This window comes from Abrus precatorius, unplaced genomic scaffold (assembly GCF_003935025.1).
Source record: "Abrus precatorius isolate BTA unplaced genomic scaffold, Abrus_2018 Scaffold6, whole genome shotgun sequence".
NCBI classification, from domain to species: Eukaryota; Viridiplantae; Streptophyta; class Magnoliopsida; order Fabales; family Fabaceae; genus Abrus; species Abrus precatorius.
In genome coordinates, this window is record NW_020874406.1 from 12,377,655 (window position 1) to 12,401,135 (window position 23,481).

A 23,481-nucleotide genomic window follows, 5' to 3' on the forward strand; every position below is an offset into this window, starting at 1 on the left:
CATGTGTTCCGTTTTAATATGACATGTAAAAGATTAAAAACATTGGGACTCGACTATAATTTATCACTTTTAATGTATCAAAATATCACTTTACTTGAGCAAGTATAATAAATGTGTCATTTGAATGTTTTAAGATTATTAAGTATTAACAATTCAATCAAATATTAGCTTTTGTTTACTTTGCTTTGGCTTAATTTCTTCTTTTTATCAATTTTTTTTTTTTACTTTGTAAGCCCATAAATCCACTCTTCTTCCTTTAACTATTTTAGTGCAGAAACACACATTGCACACAAAAAAGTTAAAAAAAAGAAAGGAAAAATACGTGAAAAGCAATGACAATATGACATCAATGAATAAAAAGGCAAATTAACTACTTGGGGGAAATCAACCTGATAATTAACGTAACTACTATATTTTACCACCATTAATCCTTCCCATGTATGATGTTTTGACATAAATGATGGTAATTCAACCTAACAAATTGGCGGTATAGACCAACATAAAGCATTATTAATGAAAAACATACACCAAAAGTAGCCAGAAAGGGGATATGCTGTTGGGGGTAACCATGATAAGGTTCTTAGGCGTGTCCATATGCTGGCTGTGGTGCATACCCAACAAAAGGAGGGATTGGCTGATCAAAGCGTGACATTTGTTGAACATAGGGAACACCCATTGGATTGGGTTCAAACTTGCCATCACGCTTGTCCATCTCAATTTTGTGCTGTGTCTGTCAATAAAATTCATTTTCTTTATTATGATGTAAATTAATTCTAAACATTTATAACATGATGATTAACCATTTGTGAGTAGTAACAAATTTACCTGCATGCAGGCACACACCCTACAGAAAAGAAATTGCGCATAAATTTAGTAATAAAAAGTTCCGCTATTGAGTGCACAGTAAAGAGAAAAAATACAATATAAAAAACGCTAAAAAGGAAGCCTTACGTGCAATACACTAGGTCAGCTAAACACGATAGCCACTGAGAAGCCTCTCGAATTCCACTATTTCCCACAATTAAGGCAACAATAGAAAATATGCATGCAAATTGTTGAAGGAAAAACATGAAACCCTAAACATAAGAAATAAAAAATCAGTCAACAAAATATCAGAAGATATATACTTTAATGTGCGTGTGTAACGTGAGCGTGTGAGAGAGAGAGAGAGAGGGTGGGAGAGTACAATAATGCAATTATCACATTGCGTAGTTTGAATATTGAACTCATCTTGCAAAAGAAATCGAGTTGAAGCCACTGAATTTCCGAAACAGAGGAAAACCTGAAAAAAAAAGAATAAATATAAAAATGTAACAAAAAATGCCATGTTAAATAACCACAGAAAATACACGTAACACATCCAGGAAAAAACTTAAAAGAAATCTTCCATGTTCTTTATTTAAATGGTAAATACAAACTTCAAAATAATAGCTAAAATGTTCTTTTTCTAATTTTTCGCATTCTTTGAACTTTTAAACTCATTTAAATCAATCAACTTTCTTTATCTAACGATTTTCAATGCATTTTCATCTTTTTAACTATGTAGTGACCGAAAAACCAAACATTAAAGATAAGAATAAACGTTAAATACAAATGAATCACTGTTTATATATATCATCATCATTACCACCCGATTTAATTTTTCAGTTAAAAAAATAGAAATTATATCATCACAAAATTTATAATAGAAATTAGATAGGTATAATCAAGGGTTTTGGTGTGTCAAATCAAACAACCCTACAAGGCAAAAAAATTCAGTCATAAATGTAATGATCTATCAGCACCAGTGCGACAAAGAATGTATCTATAAAGAAAGAAGAGATTGACCTCAATTTGCATGGCAATAGAAAAGGAAGGCAAATAGGGGCAAGGCATTATTGATTCACCAATCAAATTTGTGATTAAAAAAAAAAAACCCATGAAGCCTATAGCACCTAACCAGTAAAGGTTAAGGCATCACAGCCCAACCCTCATCCATAAAGACTAGAGAGGTGTATATTCGGATATTTGTTTCAAAAATAAAAGAAAACAAGTAAAAAAATGCTATACCTCCGTGCAAAGGCAGAGTTCAGGACATTTACTTTCTCCACACCGACCACTGCAGGGCATGTAACCAGCACAACATGTGTATCTGAAAAAAAACAACACAAAACCATATCACACCACCAGACCAAATATTTCATTCTGGAAGCTTGAGAGTACTTAAACAACCTCAGTTACCTTGACATATCATCGTAAAGAGCACGTTTACGGAGCAGATATGATACACATGGAGCACTGAAATGAGACACTAGAAAATCAGTCATGAAATAATTACATTTATATATATATATATATATATATATATATATATATGCCTTCAATACAAGTCCATTAAAATTGTAAGGTCACTGAATCGACAAGCACAAAATGGGATTAAATACTGAGATGATTGATACATGCTGATGATACTAACATGTTGTAAAAGAGTTACATCCTTCTCAACTGCATAGTAGAAGAGACATACACTAAGGCACTTACAAATATAATTTTATATATCTCAAAATATCAAATGGAATTTAAAAAGAGTGAGGAAATTCAATGATCAGGAGTCAATGGAAGTCAACGTTGATCAAAGATAGAAAAATTGCAGGCAGAAAGGTAGAGAAGACTTACCACCACAACGCAAAGCAACAATCTGCACATAAATAAAAATTTAGAAACAATGAGAGTGTTTGTGTGTGTGTGTAATGAGAAAGCATTACGAAGTTACAGCTTACAAGGAGTATCGGCCTGAATGGTACTTAAGAGATCAGTGTGCCAGAGATTGCGGTAGTTCTGGCGGAGCTGCAACTTCTCTATGTGCCGCTGCAAGGCCATTTCCACTGCTTCAGGAATTATCAAAACCTTAACAACAACTACTACAATGGAGACCAAATCCAATGATAACGAATATAAGGAAAGATGAGAGAGGGTTTCGACGATATAAACGAAGACGACTTTGAACCTTCAAGTTTGAAGTCACGACCAGATGGCCTATTGTTGACTCGTTATCATTGTCGTAATAGATAAGACGCATTAGAAGTAAACCTTACGATAAAGTCAAATACAAAAACACCTTCTTTGTTTTTTTTTAAAGAGATTAGTGTGCTCAACACGTTGTTTCCAAATTTTTAAAATCAACTATTTTCTTAAATTTATGACAATTAATCATCAAATTTGTAATTTTGCTTTGCTGTTTTCAATTTTTTATAACTAAAAATAATTTTTTTTATTCTTCAAAAGTTAGTATAATCATACCTTAAATGTGATGAAATTAACTTTTTATATATGATTTATAAGTATTAATCGAGCAATTTTTAAAATATTTTTAAACGAAAGTATTTTTAAATAAAAATATTTTTAAGGATTAAATTTGTTTTAATAATGCTAAATGTTTTTTATATTATGTAATTGTCCTTTAATTTGATAAACACATTTTTTAAATACTAATAATGGCTTATTAGTGTTTCGAGTATGATATTTAAGGTTCATTAAAAAAAATATTTATATTTAACAAAACAAGTTTAGAATATTAAGAGTTCAAGGCTCCAAGTATGTTGGGTAGTTGGGTTGGGCCCGTCCACTAAGTTTTGTGATTACACTAGTTTAATATTCTATTACGGTGTGCTTCAAGTCATGTATTAATGATTATATATATATATATATATATATATATATACACACACATATACCTGCATATAATTTTTTAGTACATATTTAATTCAATTTATTTTTTAAAAATATTTATTTTTGAATATCTTTTTGAGCTAATTTAAAAAAATATTGTTTTAATAAATATTTTTTCGAACAAACACTTCTTATATGTACTTAATTACTGAATTCAACTTTCATATTTACTTTAGGTCGGACAAAACATAATATAATAAAATTAGTTGCCAAAAAATTTATTGATACACAACCACAAAGAAATTAAATTTGAAATAAACACTACAATGACATGTAGAAAAGTTGAGGGAAATTTTTGGGACAGGGTACCATTGAAAAGAGGCAACTTGAGGGTTTTGAGAATATAAAAATGAGAAGAGCAATATTCGGAAAAAATGACTTCTTTATATAGCGAATTAATTAACTAGTGCAGCATGAACTCTCTGTATTTTCCTTTGCCACGCCGTTAAAAACAGAGCGACAGAGACAAGTGTTTGGAACTGTGTTGCTGCTGCAGGCCTTCCATTAAACAATTCAGAAACGTAGCTTCTCAGAAACCTACACTCTATTCAACTCTGTTTCAATGTCTTCTCATCTCTATGCTTTAGATATTTCTTTCCACACACTTTCAAGCCCTGACTATGATGATGGCAGTGGACAACTTGTGTTTTTCTCTGATCCATTTCTCACCACTTCTCCCATTGATGTACCTCTAGGGAGTTTCGACAATTCTCTGAACCCCTTTTCTTTTTCTCCTCCCGAAAACAAATTGCTCTACCAGACTAATCACTCAAGTGGCTCAAATATAAAGGGTGAGTCTAGAAATTTTGCTGCTTTTGATGGCCCTGAAGTGATAAGTGAGGAATGCCAAATGGGTGTGGATTACACCTTCAATCAGCACATTATTTCTCAAAGTGGCAGCATGCAAAGGAGCTTCAGCTGTAACTCTTTTGATGGGAAACCTAGTTTCCCCACTCTCATGGACTTCCCAAATTTTCAATGGCATGCTTTGAACTCTCCTGAGAACACTTTCGTCAGTGGAGAAATGAGGAGGGTGTGCAGCACAGGAGATTTGCAGGTTCAATAATATTAATAGCACCCTAATTTATCATCTTGATTTTTATTTATATTAATTAAACTTTGTTTTAATTTACTTTTTGTTCAGAACATGAAAGCCACGGATATGTCTCACACGGAGAGCCCCTTTTTGGAGGAAGCAAACTTCAAAGTAGGGCGTTACAGTGCCGAAGAAAGAAAAGAAAGAATCTCAAAATATAGAGCCAAGAGAAGCCAGAGGAAGTTCAACAAGATTATTAAGGTAAAGAAAGAAAATACAAAATAGCATGCACTAGCTATTTCACTATTTCTTTATTGCTAATAATTGAAGGAAAAGAATGAGAATGATGTGTTAGTTTATAAAAGAATAAAGATAGCACGGAATTTTTGGCCAAATATATACGAATGAATGATTAAGAAGAAAAAATAATTAAAGATAAACGGAAAAAAAGAAAAAAGATATGAATGTGGCTGCTTTGTTGTTTTCTGTGGTACCAACCAGTATGCATGCCGAAAGACACTAGCCGACAATCGAACACGCATACGTGGCAGATTCGCACGTAACGACGACACCATCGAGATTCCAATTCCGAAAGCCCCATGTGCAACCACAGAAGAATATGAAGACGAGTTCTGGGTAAATGTGATTTTATTAAATGCTCTTCTTAAATTTCAAGCAATATTAGACATTGTTAATTTGATATTTCGGAGATTCTTATGTAGGTTGAATTCATTGATGGGTTAAATGACGAGCCTCTGGGTTAGATTCTTAAAGTAGAAACATAAACAGTTATGTAGCACCTCGGTTTCGGTAGCTTTGTCTTTGGAGTCTCTTGACAGAAGCATCTTTTCTGGAAGACCCTTTTATGAAGTTTTGGCTGATACCGTTGATAGGTACTTCTTGTTGACTACAAAACAGCTTTTGTAAGCAAAAAAAGAACGACAAAAAGGCTTTTCGATTTTAACATTTTATTTTAAAGTTATTAATAAAGTCACCATATTTAGATCATGAGATGCCATGAAAGTCAAACGTTAGTTGGGTTGTTGGAGGTTGCCTCCACTTAGTTTTTTGCTTGGTTGTATTTGATTTCGATTTCTCTTTTCTATTGCTGGTTTTCATTTGTTCAATGTATATAACCATGTATCATATTCAATTATCAGGTAATGTATTTCCATAAATTTGTAAAATGTAACTATGTTTATATTGTCCTCGCTTAATCCAAAAGTTATAATTGATGCCAATTTGTATATTCTCTTCAAAGTTTAGAGAGTCCTATTTAATTTAAGAGGTTGTACCTTTTGTAGACGTTATAGGTTGGAATGCTCAGCTCATTACATTTTAGAATGACACTGTTCAAATAAAATCAACAAAGATCATTGAAGATTCAATAAATAAAATGTGATCAATCATAAAACATTTGGACCTTGATATGCATAGTCTTCAATGATCTTAATTCATGTCAATAGATTAAAACTAATATAAAATTTAATATTTGACGAGGTTAAAAAGGTAAAATCAAATGCGTCAAAATACTCGGAAAGTCATAAATAATTTTTACAATTTATTTAATTTGGGCATTTCAGAGAGAACTTTTCAGTCAGAATAGCGATTCATAAGGAAAAATATAATATTATACTAAAAATTTTATAAAAATAAGTCGAAAATAATTTATAAAATTCATAAACTATTTTCTATAAGCCATTCATAAGTTCTTCTAAATTGTCATAAATATTATTAAATTTATTGCATGGAATATATTAGATAGCTTCTTTATTTGGCTACCGTGACAGTGTAGTTTTAATCGCCAACTTGACTTAAGAGGACAATCATTCCTAGTTGATCTACACAATTTGCTTGCAAAAGGCCATTAAAAATTTTGCTCTTGATGGGTTAAATTACTACATGAACAATTGCTTGTACAACTTGGCGTACGATGAATAAATGAAAATTGGCTATAAGAAACTGAGATTAATGTGCTAAAACTCAAGTAGCAACATTAAAAATTTGAGAGTACAGCGTTTGAGTGAAGCATCAAACTTGGGAACCAACTGCACTACGCATATGATGGCTTGGTTGGATGCTATTCTCGTTGGTTCTTTCCTGGAAACAGGAACCGAGGCTTTATACCTAACATTTTAGGGAAAGCATCCACTTAAAGTAATAATTCCTTTTCTATTGAAGTGGCAAATATAGTATAATTGCATTAATTCAAGATAACAATTTTGTTAAGTGGGACTTCTCGATCTTTTCCAATCAAACAATAGTCAAATAAATTCCAAGGATAAAGGACGGTTAATCACTATTTTATATTTACACATTTTTATGCTGTCAAATCATTGGGCATAGTTATATTTAGCACACAATAATCTCAAGAAAAAGTGGACTATATAGTTAGCTTCGATTTCAAAACACAACTTCCAACCCTATAGCTCCATAATGGTACTTAACTAATAATCTAATACACCTTATTGACAGTAAAGTATTTTACTTTTAGAAAAATTTAAATAAGTAGTGAGCTGAGTATGGAATTTTTAGGGCAAACTCTAATTTAAAATGAGATTACTTATTTATGTAATAAATTAATATAATAATTTTTCTAATATATATATTATTTCTCTTTCTGTTGTATAATATTTCATACGAAACTTTTGTGCTAATACAATTTCTCAATTAAAAATGTCTAAACATATTTGGTATTAAATACTAAATAATAAACTTTTTAATGAAATATAAAAAATAATGTTTTATTAATAATTACAAATTTCAGGCTTAATCCTCTTTATAAGGATTCAGATGTTCGTCATAAGAAATAAAATAATTAATATTTGTAATTCTTAAAATTCGGTGTAAACCTTTTGCATTCAAAAATATTATTCTGTCGATCTGTTGTCAAATTAATAAGACAAATTTAAGGATTTATGTAAATTTTTAATGTTTGACTTAGAAACAAGTTGAATTTTTTAAATCCATTAGTAGTGTGTGTTACCAAATACTTTCTTTGTTCCATTTAATAAGTCATTTTAACCGATTCATACAAACTTAAAAAGCTTGTTAAAATTAATTGATAGTTTTAAATTTAGCAAATTATCTGAAATTTTTAAAATTACTTTTATAAAAAAAATTATTTTCTGTAATCTCTTTCTTAACCTTAATTATTTCTTTCATTTTTTTCAAATATAGCGATATTGATATAGCTACCATTAATAAAAAAAAAAGTGAAACTCTTTTAGAAAGTGTAGCATAGTTAAATATGATTTATTAAAGATTAAATATAAATTAAAGAAAATATTTACAACTTTATAGATTTTCTAAAATGATAGAGAAGAAAAGAGTAAAGTTTTGTTTAAGAACACACAGGCAAATAGAAATAAAGGATTTAAAATGTAAGAGATGAAGATGAAAAAGAAAGAGAATAAGGGTTAATATAAATTTTTTTAAAATGTAAAAACTTAAAAAGATGTAATTAAAAGAGAGAAAAATCAAAGACTATGAAAGATAAGAGAGAAAAAGACAAAGAAAGAGTAAGGAGAATTTTTAAAATTATTTTGAAAAAAAAAATTATGATCAAAAGAATTTTGAGAGTTTATAAAAAAAAAATTATCATTTAAAAACTCACAAACTGGGATCGTGACATAAGTCTCTTTCTTTACTCTTCTTCTCTTTAAAATTCAACTCACAAATAAATCTTAAAAGATTTTATTTTTTCTGTCTACGATTAACTTAAATAATTTAAATAAAGATATAAAATGGCATAACCAAAAGATGCATAGAATATTATGCTGTGATTTTTAATTTATTCTATATACTATCACGAAGATAGCATAAAGCAAAGTAGCATGTGTTGAAACAAAGATTGGCAAGGTTAATGTTCACAATCGCAAAGGCACTATATTTACGTGAATAGTGGAAGGGAACTCCAGCTATCCGCAGGATGAAAAACTTTATATTCAAAAGTGAGAAAAAGAAAAGAAAAGAAAAAACTAAAAAAATCTTGAAGATGTAACATAGACGACTAGATAATAGATACCAGGACTGGACTGCTTTTACAGATTCCCTTCTTATATAAGGAGGTGGCAGTACAAAGAGATGCTTCTGATCATGATATAAACATTGCATGTTTCCTCTTTTTAATAATATCCATTTCCATACCCTCATCAAGTTTTGCATCTTTTTGGTACAATTTTGTTGTATTATCATCACCAACATTATATGTAAACAGACAGATATTTTCCAAAGCATATATTTCACAATAATTAGTACATTTTTATTATTTAAAATAAAAAATGAATATAGTATCTTTTATTCTCATATAATATAAAAAAATTATATCATCAGCCAATAAAAAATTATCATAGATATAAGTTTTAAAATATTTATTACAAAAATTAACAATTGTCGATAACGAAATAATTTATGGTTAAATAATAATGTAATAATTTTATGGTATCATTATATTTTAATTGAATTCTTTTTTATATACTTTTATTTTTTTCCCATGTATGCCTATTTTAAAAATATACTTCAAAACCAAAGGAATACCTTTTATCGCCTATTTTTTTTTATTCAAAAATTATTTCCTTAATTGATAAGTTAGTTGAAAGAAAAAAAAACTACTAGATTAATTTATTGAATTAAAAGTATTAGTAAAATTATTTATTTAACTTATTAATAAATATAAAAAAAATATTTATCTTTTTTTTTACATTTTTTATTTTATTATAAAAATATAATTTTATGAAATTAATTTTTAATTGACTTTGAATGATAATTATTTTTATTTAATGATCAAGTAACTTTTTAAATAAATAATGTAGTACTTAAAGACAATAATAAAATATGCAATTGAAAATATATTAAAATAAACAGTGTATTGTTAGCATGAGATAAAAGAGAATTTTTATTAAAATATTAGATATAAATATTAAAAATAATAAGAATGATGAATTATAAATTCAAATACTATTTTGAAATTATATATAGAAAATTTATATAAAATAATATTGAAAATTTATGTGAAAGTATATATAAATATGTGATCTTTTATGTTATTTTATATTTATCAATTATTTCAATAATTAATTTTTAATTCAATAAGCTAACTCATAAATTTTCAACTAACGATTTATATCCTTTAAGCTAACTTTTTTAATAGCTTTGTTAACTATAAGCTAGTTGAAGTTGCTTGTTTATAATCCTTAAACTAGTGAAATAATTTTGTTTATTAAACACCTTACTAAATCAAAGTGTTTATTAAATAAATTTATAACTTAAGAAAATAAGTAAAAAAAATTAACTTAATTGACACGCCCAATACACTTAAATTATGATTTCTTTCTTTTACTGTTAGTTTCTTTAAAAAAAAATACAAAGCTTTAAAATTATTTATTTCACACATTTATTAAAATTTTCAAATCGCCTTCCATTGCGACGCTTTCTATTATTAAATAGAAAGTGATCGAAATTAAAGGGAGATGGGCAGAGCAGAAAAAGAAAAAATGTTAATAAAAAGTATCATAAGAACCCAAATTGATTCCAAACACCCACTTTTGACTAGCAGCCTAGCCAAAATGAATATTGAAAGCCACTTCAACATCCTATCATTGCATTGCAGTAGATATAAGATGAAAAGTCTGTATTCCCTTTAGCCATGCCTTGTACCAGAGACCCCCAAAGATGGAATTTTTCAGACGAAAGGAGAAAATGAGTGCTTAGGAAAGTTGTCCAATGGATCTGTCCTGCTGGCTGTTTAGTCCAACAAAAATCCTTTTGATTCGTACTTATTCCTTTGGAATAGTTTTCTAGCGATTTGATTAACGATAATCAAACAGAAAGAAAATGTATATTTAATTGTTTTTACACACGATGGCATGGTCTAAGCCCTAAGTGGACTGGCCTAGAGTTATAAAATATGTCATCGCACAAAAAAAGATGTTTTGTACCTTTGATTATGGAACTTTTGTCTGGGGTAATCCTGAAAAAATATATATATCAAAACTTTAGTTACCCATTTTTATCTTGCCCAATGGGTGAAGAATCCAGCAACATGGTCATCAAACAATTAGCAATAACAAAACGTCTTTACGCCATATGAACAGGACAAGTCAGTTCATATATGGCAACCTTCTGTAAAGTTAAAAATTTAGAGCAGTAATTAGGAGAGGATTTTCGATATATAACCTTTTTTAATTTGAAGAATTATCTTACATATATATATATATATATATAAAGTTTTGTCCTAAACACGCACAACTTTCAAACAGCCGCACCATAGTCACTTGGCCGCAACAAATGCGTAAATAATCGTTTATCTCCTATGATAAAAAGTAGGGTTGACTTGTAGTAACAATCCAAGTGTTTTTCTCTGCATTATCAGGAACACAGTCCGCATTAATTACCTCTTTTTGTTTTTATGTTTTTGTGAGGAAGTTGTCGTTTAAGGTGTGAACATTTGAAATCAATGATGACCATGTTAGAAATAAAAAATAAATAAAAATGGAGCACTTCCACGAATGCTGTGGAAGCTCTTTGGCAAATGTATGATGATTGCTTTTTATTGGCACATGGAATTCATAATTCATAATCAAATGCAATTTGCATAAGTTAAAGGCAAAAACAAAGGGAATGTTCTAGGAGTCAAGTGCTAGATCTTCCTAGGTCTTCGCATGCACAAGAGATTCCTCACCAACTCGTTATCATTCAGAAGTGTTCTCGTGGGCTCTCTCTCAAGTATTAACGTTTTTGTGATAGAGACGCAATTGGTGACGTTTCAATGTGTCTGCGCCGCACTTCTTTTTTAGTTCAATTCAACTCCACTATTAAATTTTAGCCAAAACACAAAAACAAAGGAAAAAGTCCACTGTATTAATCTTACAGTATGTGCAAATAAGTGAATAAACACTGTTATTGACTTTTAGTTACAGAGTGTTGAGATAGTAAATCTGAGTAAAAAAAATCTCCCGTTAAATTTAAATAAAGAAGCTAAATAATATATAAGTGACAAATACTCATAATCTAATGAATTATCATGCGTTTGATAATGAGTTGGAATATGGACAACTCAACGCTACTTTACCTAACATTATGAATGAATGCATGTTTAAAGCTCCATAATGCAAAAACAAACGCACACTTAAGATTATAGATTAGACGTGATATGTGAGTATCTTAGTCCTCTTGTATGTCAGAAGTGACGACGTATTGTGCTAAATCCTGATTTCTTGTTTACAACGTCAACCAGTTCCTCCCGACAACATTAGCACACTGCTCGTTAATTCCCAAATGAAAAGTGCACATTTATCTTAGTCGTACATTCTACATTTTAGGCTTAAATTATACACTTGGTCCAAGAAAGTATAACATTTGTTTTGGTTTTGATCTCTATTTAAAGTTTATTCAGTTTGAGTTATTCAAAATTATTTTGATTTTTTGATTTTATAAGATAAAAGATAGGAATTTTACATTTTAAAAAAAAATTGTTGTCATTGTTTTTCATTAACAAACTTAGCACTAAACTCTTTTTATTGTGTATGTATTTTTTTTACATATAATATCTTAATTATATTCTTCTTCCATAATATAGGGAATTGATGAATAAAGATAGGATGTTGTTAATTAATACTCTTAAGACATTGATTAATGAATCAATAAATAGTAAAATTTTATTGAAAAGATATTTTGTGTTGCATTAGAAAAAACATGAAAGTGAATGAATTTACACGTTTTTTAACAAAATATTTTTTATGCCTTAACCATATTAGAGAAAGATCTTGTAATTATTATTTAAGATTAGAAGGAATTTCATGTGTGTATCAAAATATTTTCTAACTAATAAAAAAAAAAATTTAGATACGTAAAAGTTATTGAAATAAACTGTATTTTTCTAATAATATTTCTCATTTATTAAACTAGAGAATTTAAAAGTGTAGGAAATTATTAAAATTTAAGAGTCTATGATTGAGAAAATCATATTCTACGTGATTGTATAAAAAATTCTTGAACATTGATGTTTAAATATGGTGCCTTTATTCGACAACTTTAACAATCAGCCCCTATAGCTCAGTGGTAGAGCGTCAGTCTTGTAAACTGAAGGTCCGTAGTTCGATCCTGCGTGGGGGCATATTTAAGCAAATTATCCCCTTTATCCACTTAAATAAGAATTAAATCAAATTATACTAATAATATAAAAAAATTATATTATCATTTAATTATAAATTGTTGCATAATAAAAAAAAAAGTTATTATCTTATTTTACATTTAATATGCATCAAAATTACAAACTAAATACATTAGGTTATTCTGTTTATTTTTAATCTAGTGTCACATTAAAATAAAATTTATACTAAAAGAATAAGATAAAATGCAAAAAAATAAATAAATTTATCATATCTTAATTTTTTTTATCTTAACTGTCAAATAAATTTAAGGTAAAATTAATATATATTTTTCAAATTTAAGTTAGGTTTTAAATTCGTATTCTATTTTTTTTTTACTTTAATCCCCAAACTTTTACAAATATTTTAAATAAGTTATTTTTTATTAAAAATATTAATTTCATTAATTTTTTTGTCTTTTCTATCATGGATATTATTTTGTATCCTTCATTGTTTTTTTTTCTTCTCAAATCTTCCTTTTTCTTTTCTTCTTAGGTTTATGCAATATTTCATAAATGATATGCATAGTCATTTCCTATATTTGCATCATGTTACTATCAATCAGCACCATCTAAGCACAAAATAGTTGGTCTCATTTTTATGGTTTTTTATAGTTGTACATGTTATTTACATCATAAATGATGTACTTGAAATTAACATTGAAAAAATACAAATATTGAAAAAGGTTTATCTAGTGACTTTGGATCACATTTAAAGAAACTCAATGTTGGCTCTAGATAAGGCTAACTAATTTTTTGTTGCAATAAAAGCATTTAAACTGTGGCAACAGTACAGGTGTTCAACTGAATTTGTTATTAATTTGAAGTCTTTGACTTTGAGTGTTTCAATTATGATCTTTTAGTATTGATAATGTTGTTCATGTGTCATGTTAATTTTATGCATTTTTCTATTGTTTTTGCTAAAATTTTATATTCATAGATTATGTATATGAAGATAAAAATATTGGAAAATACTCTCACTAAAGGCAGAGTTTTCTTATACTAGTATAAATTTAAAAACTCTTACACTCGATCTAAGTTTTTTATTTTACTTACATCTAATAGGTTATAATTTATTATTTTACTAACCGTTAGATGTAAGTTAAATGAAAAACTCAGATCGAGTGTAAGAGTTTTTAAACTTACATTGTGTAAGAAGATCCTTCTCCTTCTCATTATATTATTTCCATATATTGAAATACAATTATACCTTGTGTCACATTAAGAAGTTTGGCAAAATAGATGTATAACATTAATATAACAAAAATAAAATTAGACATCTAGTTCTCAAATTAAATGGAGAGGATCAGGATCCTTTTTCACTGCATTCAACACTTATTAAAGTGTATATGCATATTGATAAATAACTTTAGAAAAATGAAAGAAATCAAGTGGTTGTTAGTTGCATATGCACAAGTAAAAAACATCTAGTAATTGAAAGATCTTACAAAAAGAAAACCTACTTTTAAAATGAAGAGTTTCACACAAAAAGCGCTACAAGTATATGTAAAGACTGAGATATGAAAAATCATGAAAATGAGACTAAATATTTTGTGTTTAAATAACGCAAGTGACAGTGACCTGATGCAAATGTAGGAAATAACCATGCAATTATTTATGGAACATTTTGAGAAAAATAAAATACAATTGAATATTTAGAAAAAAAATATGATAAACAATGCAAAACAATATACATAAAAGAAAATGTTAATAGAGTTAACAATTTTGACGTAAAAAGACTTATTTAAAATATTTATAAAAAATAAAAAATAAAAAAAATAGTTGAAGAATGAAATCAAAACCTATTTCAAAATTAAAAGACAAAAATATTAATTTTATCTAAATTTAAATATAAATTGTAATAAAAAAATCATATTCATAAACACCCTTAAATAATTTATTCAAAATGCTATGAAAGTTATATTTTAACTAGCTCACTTTTTCTATTATAAATATATTTTAATAGAAATAACCTTATTCAAATTAAGTAGAATATTAAATTTTTTCTTTAAATATTTAGTATAATTACATATTTAAAATTAAAAATAAATTACCAATTAAATTAAAATAATCTTGTACCAACTGATTCCGTGTCTTCGGTGGTAATCCTCATTTACTGTTCCTATCTGGTTAAACTATAAGTAGGATTCTATTTAGTTTATATATAATAATATGATGATCACGATTATGGCCAGGTGAATGGAACTGAGTACACTGAACGATATATCATACTATTGAATATAAGTACAATCAACTTGTTCATTGTAATTTAAAGTTTTTCATTCATTTGAAGTCTGCCATTAATTCAATGCATCAAAACTATATCGGTAATCCAAAGAACATAGACCAAAGATAAAGTGAGCATATCCAAAAATAAAACTTAAGCAGCTGCGTTCAGTTACATTTCGGAAGGTCAAATTAACAAAACAAAACTCCATCTAAAAAAGTATTTGTATTTTTATAGTGCATTATCTTATTTAAATAAAATAAAATAAAAGTTGATCCAAATATGTAAATCTTTTTCAAAAGAAGATATATTTTTTTCTTTATCCAAAATAGCACATCCGAAGGAGCACCATCGCAAGAGAAGCAGTTTTTAAACGATACATAATTCCAAGAACAAAGATGTTACATATCCACCAACTGGAGATGAGAATGCATGGGGATAAGCAGTATCTTCATCATTGTTTAGCAGTTAGCGAAACACGATTGACTCATGTCAAAATTTTGGACACTTTCCAAAATAAATTCAATGATTAAATAAACCCCTAAATAACATATAGAGGGAAAGGGATTAAACTTAATCTAGCTTGGATGAATAAACAATAATTAGTATAAAATTCCATACCTACACCCTGATCCATCACTCCACCAAAGCTAAGTAAATATATCATAGATGTATATATCTATAAATACAGCACAGTATATTGCATAACCAAAATGGACGATAGAATGGAGGCTTTAATTATATAATTGCTGGTAAATGTTACGTCGTCATGGGAAAGCAAGCGGAATTGTAGTTCCAATTATTTATATAAATTTAATTATTACAGAGAAATGAAGAAACTGACGAGGTTACAAACCTACAGTCCATACAGCAAAGAAGAAGCTTTAAAGCATTGTTTCAAAGTATTTTGAGTCTGAACTAATAGTAGCAATTTATCAGATAAGATAAAATTTTAACTCATATAACAGGGATTAGATACTTGTCTGGATATCAAAGGTAACCAAAGAATTATACATTGAAGATTTCATCAATGCTGTCATCTGGATAACGCATTAGAAATATGAAAATGCTCTCACCTGTCAAATAGTAGCTAGAATCCCAACATGGTAGCATCAATGTGATAGATCCTTAAATTACTTTCCAGATGAAGCATATCAATGCCTCAGACTTCCGGTAAAAACAAACAATTTGATCCTTTGTTTCATTAGAATATTAGTAGGAATTGGGAAATTACAAAATCAAAAACAAAAAGAAAGATCACTAGAGAATTTCTACAAGGGATGCTACTAAGCATGCGAAGATAACCAAAAAAGAATAATTTTTAAAACCGAAGGCATTTAATTTAAACTTTTTAAAAATGCAGTAGAAAGTCCCATGAAATAGTGTGCATATGTTTTATCAGAAATCTTTGTATAATTCTAGAGTTTCCTTACAAGGTACAAAATCTAAGTTGAAGCATGAATTTGGACATTTGCATTAAGCCTAGTAAGTTTGCTTAATGTTTCGCGAGCAGATATGGTATCTGGATGATCTTCACCACAAATTGAAGTCCTAATAAAAACAGCCTTCCTAATGAGATCATCCCCTATGTCAAATTGAGCACCTCTTAGCATTAGCTTGGCCCTAGTCTCAAGAACAGTGGCTCTACACAAAGCTAACTCTTGCCAAAGGCAAGGATTCAACTGAGCATTAGTCTGGATGGATGTCAAGCAAAGTGATTTGTCAAACCACTTGTCAACTGGGGTAACAAATGCTTGATCTGCAGCTTCCAAGGCATTGGTGCACAGGCGCAAAAGCTCAAGAGCCGCAGTGCATCGAGAATATGTAATGAATGTGTGAATTGCAAGAGGCAGGACCACCTTTTTAACAAGATATAAAAGCTCAGACACCTTGAGCTCAACAATCACGGGATCATGACCAAATCCAAATAATAGAAAACATGCAGCCCATAAATGATCAAGATTTTGTGATATTGACCCATGACTGATAATGGCTTGAATCATTGCTTGTGCAGATCCAGTCTCTTCTCTTTTCCGAGCATATAGTTTGACAAGCTCATTGATGTGGATACACCCTTGCTTAGTACTACTTCTTGCAATATTAAATCTTAGCAGCAATGAAGATGCTTCTAATTCTGATTTTTGGTTATATGAGGATGTGAATCCACATGTTAATAATTGCAACATTTTTGTCCAGAAACTCTTTCCCTGACATCTTTCTGGTATCTTGTGAGCAGCAAGTGCCAATAAAGAAACAGGAATGGCACCAGGTGCAAACCATCCACTTACTAGTACCATTCTGGTGGCCATGCTTCTAGGGCCATCTGCATGATCAAAAATGGAGAAACAAACATAAAAAATTTGCAGGAGGAAAGTGTTCTTCCTTAATGAGTGAGCTTCTTTACCACTCCATGAAATCTCCTTCAAAGGCATTCTATTTATGGTATCTAATAGCCTGCTTGGGGTTATGGGTAATTCAGACAAAATTGCACTGACAATGGCAAGGCCTAGAGTTAACCTTCCAACTTTCTCCTCAATAATTCTCAGAGCATCAATTTCTGCTACTGGATAGTCCTTGCCACCACCTAGCATTAAAGACATTGCTTCAACTCCAGACAAGTATGAAAGTTTCAAAGGTTCCAAGTTCATGATGCAAGGAAGGTGCGATGTAATAATTACATGGGTCTCTCCCCCAAAACGAGGGAGAAGATCCATCACAAGTTTGTGATCCCACCAATCTTTTTCACTTTCCAAGTTATCAATAATCACAAGATAAGGAATGTTTCTCATCAGTTCTTTACGAACTCTAGAAATGGCAGCCACTTCCTGCTCTTCAAAGCTTTTTATCCTGGTTTTCTCCAAACCATTCTCAACTCCCACGTCAACTTCTAAAAAGGACCTGATATTTAGATAGTTTTGCCTTATGTATCTGCTTTCCCCTCCTATCCATAAAACCATCTTGTACCTCTGATGAAATCTGTAAGCAAATTCAAGAACAAGTTCTGTTTTTCCAATTCCTGAATCCCCTGAAACACAAGCAATCCCTTTCCCATACAAAATCTTCCTTCCCCTTTTCCTCTTACTATATTTTCCACGCTTGAGCCTTGGATGGTTGTGCCTATGTGAAAATTCAGCACCTTGCATTTCGATCTCTTTTTCTGACTCCTTCCACACAACTGGTTCTTTTTCCTTCCTGCTGCCATTTCCCATACATTTTTCCCTCCATCTTTCATCTATCAAATTACCCTTCCCCCAACCAATTCTCACACTCTTTCTCCTTGGTCTGGCCTTAAGTTCAATATAGTCTTGCTCTGCATCTCCTGTGACATCACCAAAAAGTATAAATTCCAATTGTGAAAGTTCTTTCTTTCTGCCAATAAAATTCTCATTTCTAGTGAAAGGAAACTCTTCTTTCTCTACTTTTTCTCTCCATTTTGTCAAACGCTCTGCAATACTCCTCCTCCCTAACCTCATTGCTAACAATGTGATAGCCTTCAGTATGCAATCTCGCCAGTTTCCATCCTGTGCTTCCAATTTCCATTCATCAACTCGAGACAGGCCGTGGATGGCCTCTTTCCACTCTTGTTCCAACCCTTCATACAAAAGCCAAAGCTCCCCTCCATGTTTTTCCCACAATTCACCTCTCTTTTCAATTATATCCCTCACAAGACAATCAGCAGGACTCAAATCAAAGTATATTGGGACCAAATTCTTCTTGCTAGAAAAAAACTGCAGCTCCTCAATAGTGTATTGATTCTTGAAAGACTTCCTTGTTATAATTACTATCCCAAAAGAAGCAGCATCCATGGCTCTCTCTGCAATGCCAAGCTTGCGAGAGTTCCTACATCGAGCTCTATCCGATAGAAAGCAACTGATACCTTGAATTTCTAACTCAGCACGAAGCCATTTAGCAAATCGCAGTAAAGGGGGATTGCAGCCATGTAATCCTATGAAAACATCACAACTCCTCAGTCTATGAGAAGAAAATGATGTGGAACCATGAGTTGATGATGTTCTATGGTTTCTGTCTTTCTTAATTTGCTTTTCTTTCTGTCCAGAATAATCATTTTCATGGTGATGGCAGTAGCTAGATATGCTGCTAGTTGAGATGCCAAATGAGGAAGATATACGATCAAGTTTCTGCAAATCACCTGAATTATATCCAGCTGGAGATGCAGATACATCTGAGAAGGTACTTCTAACATTTACTAGTGACTTTGGTTCTGGAATCCCTGAACTTGTGCAAGGGGGACCCAAATCTAAATGAATTCTGTTACTTGGTGCATCAAGTCTGGTTGATTCTGATAAATGGCATGATGATGGTGATCTTGGAGAGAAGAATGGTGACTGGTTTGCTGAAAAGAAAACAGAAGATGATGATGACATGTTCCTTGTAGTCATGGCTGTCAAGGACCCAAACACCGAGTTCTCTTCTTGAATATCCATGCCTGTAGTGGTATGATTCCCAATCACGAGATATATCAAATCCGCACGCACTCACAAGATTCGAACGAACAGCCTCTCTGAAGTTTGGATCATATCCATGTCAGTCACAAGATGAATTCCAATAACCAGTATGGAAAAATGAGGCAAAACTGAATGTTTTTCGTGTTATATTCATGGTAGTTCAAATTAAAATAATATAAAAAGAAAAATGGTAATAGTAGCATCATAGTCTAAGTTATACATCTCAAAATTACACACACGCGAGGAAAAAAGAAGAGAGAGAGAAAAAATCGTCAATTCAGAAAGAGCAAAAATCATTAGTAGGAAGCAAGAGATTCAACTAAAACGGAATACTTACTTTACAAAAAGTAATTTTGGGGGGAAGGAGAGGTACAAACTTTGCTTACTTGATGCATAATTCGTGTCTAAGTAATTCAAAAGCAAAGAAAAAGGTATCATCATAAAGAACAAAATTATATTGTTAACCCCATCTCGGATTACAAGGAGGAGAGAGAAAGAGGGAATTCATAGAAACATAAAACTGCATGATTGTGCTTCAGATCTGAATACTTACAAAGATACCAAAGCGAAACACAGTTCCGCAGATTCTCTGTTGTGCCTCTAACAAATCAATATCGCTTCATGCCGTAACGATTAACTCAAATCAAATTTAAAAGCACAGCAACAGTGAAATAACGAACTCAGGCACACTAACCACCTATGAAAATTAAAAAAGAACATGATTACCCGGAACAGTGTATAAATGTATAGTATGTAGCATACAATATACATATAATCAACGCATGAAAGGGATCACACACAACACAAGTATTGAGTATTGAGTGAAAAGTGATGAAAAGTAGTGAGACAAAGGATAGTAAAGAGAGTAATAATGGGGTGAGAGAGTATTTGAGATACAGAAGTTGCAGAAAAGAAGAACAAGGAAAAAGTCGTTGAAAATTAAGGGAAAAGCTTGTACCTTTTATCAGAAGGGGAGTGAACAAGTCTTGGAGGTTCAGAAACTCTAGCTGTTTTTTGATAAGCACGCTCTTTTGTAAGTATATAACTGAAACCTGTCTCTCACTCTTTTCTTAACTCACCCTTTCACACTCTTTCTATTATTATTCCTGTGACTTTCTCAAACAACTTGCTTTTTATTTTTCCTATGACTTTCTTTTTATTTGTGTGTGAGGGTGTTTCTGCAAGACTGAGAAAGTGGTCTGAAGGGGAAGGAGCACCGTCGGAAGAAGGCAATGGGACCAAAGAAGGGATCTGAGTAGGGTATGGTTGGAGTGGCAGTAGGCTCCACAACCATTTATACCACTGTTAAATTTGCAGATATTCAGCAGTGTAATTTGCCAGCATTTACATTCCCGTTGTTTAAAAGTAAAAGTTTTTCTTCTATGTAGGGGTGCTTAAAAGGCAACTTTGATTAAGATAGTGAAAAGCAAAACGTGAGGTTTTGTACTTTGTAGAATATGTGTGACATGGTGACTGACGTTTTGAGGTTGTAACTCTTTAGGAACCAAACCTTTCTCTGCCCTGCCACCCTTTTATCATTTCTTTTTCCGCTTCTGCAACTGTACTTCTCTAGTGGTTTTCTTTTTACAGTTTTTCCTTAATTGTATTCTAACAAAATATTATATATACTAATTTTTTACTAAAAATAATAAAATATCACTAATTTAATATATTAATATACTAAATATTATAATTTTAAATAAAAAAATTATTTTTGAATTTTTTTAACGTGGGTCGTTTAACACATGTGTACCATTATTTTTAATATTCTATTAGAATTGAACCACAGTCAAAGCATCAGAGTTATTAGAACGAAGAAACTAGGAGAAAACAATGGTATTGGTTAGCTAAATAGTTTCATGCAAATTTGGTCCCGTGGAATCCAGTTTAAAATCAAACAGATTTCAAAATACTACTTTGTAAGTATTTCCCTTTGTGTAACTTTGTTTATTTTTCAATCAATTTGGTGATTTTTTATTAAATAAGACAGTCTGTAAGAAGTTGTAACTTACGATTACCATTTTTTGGGCTATGATTACCATTTTGTTAATACAAAAAATTAAATCTTGATTGTAAATTGCAATAATTAGACATGATTTCGTCGTAGTTTACTGAGTTATGATTTCTATATACAACTTCAGTGATACAATTTAAAATAAGTCGTATGTTAGCAATTAAAAATATACATAAACTATGTATGGTTTCCTTAATTTTACTAAGAAAAGGATTTTAGTGAATGGCCTTTGCTACCAAATAAATTTGAAGTAATATTAAATTGCCAAAAAGAAAAAACGAAGCCCTATTGTAAAAAAATAAACTTCATACTAATATGCTAATATTTTAAGATTCTTTGGTGACAAAGATAATTTACAGAATCATTTTATTTTTATAAATTAACAAAAAATATAATAACTTAAATCGTGAGTATAAAAAAATTTTCCAATGTCAATAATTTGAATCTTAAAGTTAAAATTGTCATTCTGAAAAAAAAACAAAAAAAACTTTACTTTATCAACATTTCATAAAAGGATTTATCTCAGTTATATTTCCAAAATATTTGTCAAAGATGAAAACAATGTGCATGAATTCCCTTTTTTCCACTTTTGTAACATTACTTTTTGGGTATGTTAAAAACATTTAATATTCATGCATTAATATTACAATAAATTTGTGCCCTTTTTAAGGAAAACTCAGATTTTGGGTTTTTTTTTTATATGGGATTTTTTTTACTTAATTACCATAATATGGACTTTAGAAAAAAATTACATAAATATAGGAAAATTAAAAAATTGCCAGTGACGATTTTTGAATGTCAGAAAAAGTAATGTTATATGATGGTAAAAATTGCCACTGGTGAGTTTTAAAAAAAAATTAAAAAATAGTCAAAAATTGTCATGGGCAAGTTTTTTAAAAAAATTTATAGTAAAAATCATTTATGACAATTTTTAAAAAGTAAAATCGCCAGTGACGTTTTTTAAAATCTCGTTCTATATATAGTCATTGTTATTTGTAATAAATTGCACCGTAATCCTATTCTCTCCACTCTCTAAAGCTTTCTATTGCATTTCTGCTATTTGCATTTTTTTGTTTGTCAAATTTGACCATTTTTTTTATAGTTGAAGAAAGAAATGAGTACAAATATAGTGGTGTACTTTAATGGTGAAATTATTACAAACACATGTGAAGGTGTGAGATTTATACGTGAGAAGCTAATTTGTATGCATATTCCTTATAATATATCATATGAAGCACTAAAATATTAGCTTTGTCAATATATTGAAGTGGAGACTCCAAAAATAGTAGAGAGTATAACGTATAGGTGTCTGATTTCTATTTTTAGAGGTTTCATGCAATACCAAAGAGTTGTAATAACAACCGACAAAGATATTCAACAAATGTTTCAAATACATAATGAGCGTCGGGCTCCAACTCCTACCATTGAGCTGTATATTGTTTTTAAACAAATTACAGCTAATACACATGCAGAAGGTAGCGATGAGGAAGATGAAGCCTATGCGAGCATCGTTACCAACAGAGAGATTGAATGGGAACAAAATAGCACTGAAAGTGATGACCCTGACTTTGATGAAGATGGTGATGATGAGGAATCAGAAATGAGGGAGTTGATGAAGACTCCTATTTATCAAGTCCAATGATTGGCAAACATCCGTTTGAGGAGCCGTTATTCATGCGTGCGTTAGATTTTACAAGTATGCAAGCACCTGAATTTCCAGAATATGCTAACTTAGGTATGTGATGTTTGAAATATTTTAATTATACCCTTATCATTTTATGTTTAATTTAATAAATTAATTTTTTTAATTAAAATTTATGTGTTTGATAGGTAATTCTGAGGTAGTAGGAGAATTGTGTGTTGAAATGCAATTTAATGACA

The 23,481-nt window shown here is 30.2% G+C and overlaps 3 protein-coding genes and 1 non-coding gene across 6 annotated transcripts; 2 read left to right on the plus strand and 2 right to left on the minus strand.

Moving 5' to 3' along the window:
• Positions 1-392: 392 nt before the first annotated feature.
• Positions 393-2,901, minus strand: LOC113869637. The gene is made up of 8 exons (XM_027506068.1): positions 2,760-2,901; positions 2,656-2,677; positions 2,221-2,277; positions 2,050-2,131; positions 1,187-1,282; positions 952-1,076; positions 826-844; positions 393-730 (listed from the first exon to the last, which is right to left on the minus strand). The coding sequence occupies exons 1-8, from the start codon at positions 2,857-2,859 to the stop codon at positions 581-583; spliced, it is 651 nt and encodes a 216-aa protein (XP_027361869.1). The 5' UTR covers positions 2,860-2,901; the 3' UTR covers positions 393-580.
• A 1,369-nt stretch (positions 2,902-4,270) lies between these two features.
• Positions 4,271-5,508, plus strand: LOC113870187 (zinc finger protein CONSTANS-LIKE 10-like). Its single transcript, XM_027506784.1, has 4 exons — positions 4,271-4,765; positions 4,853-5,005; positions 5,246-5,380; positions 5,467-5,508. The coding sequence occupies exons 1-4, from the start codon at positions 4,271-4,273 to the stop codon at positions 5,506-5,508; spliced, it is 825 nt and encodes a 274-aa protein (XP_027362585.1).
• A 7,280-nt stretch (positions 5,509-12,788) lies between these two features.
• On the plus strand, positions 12,789-12,860 carry TRNAT-UGU. Its single transcript has one exon. It is a non-coding gene; the product is annotated as a tRNA-Thr (tRNA).
• A 3,636-nt stretch (positions 12,861-16,496) lies between these two features.
• Positions 16,497-20,763, minus strand: LOC113869140. 3 transcript variants are annotated; one of them, XM_027505309.1, is made up of 4 exons: positions 20,545-20,763; positions 20,140-20,283; positions 19,924-19,990; positions 16,497-19,642 (listed from the first exon to the last, which is right to left on the minus strand). In XM_027505309.1, the coding sequence occupies exon 4, from the start codon at positions 19,563-19,565 to the stop codon at positions 16,566-16,568; it is 3,000 nt and encodes a 999-aa protein (XP_027361110.1). In that variant the 5' UTR covers positions 19,566-19,642; positions 19,924-19,990; positions 20,140-20,283; positions 20,545-20,763; the 3' UTR covers positions 16,497-16,565. The 3 variants fall into 3 exon arrangements, with proteins under 3 accessions (XP_027361110.1, XP_027361111.1, XP_027361109.1); XM_027505310.1 differs by having other exon boundaries at positions 16,499-19,642; positions 19,924-20,283; XM_027505308.1 differs by lacking the exon at positions 19,924-19,990 and having other exon boundaries at positions 16,566-19,642; positions 20,545-20,590.
• Between the last annotated feature and the right edge of the window lie 2,718 nt (positions 20,764-23,481).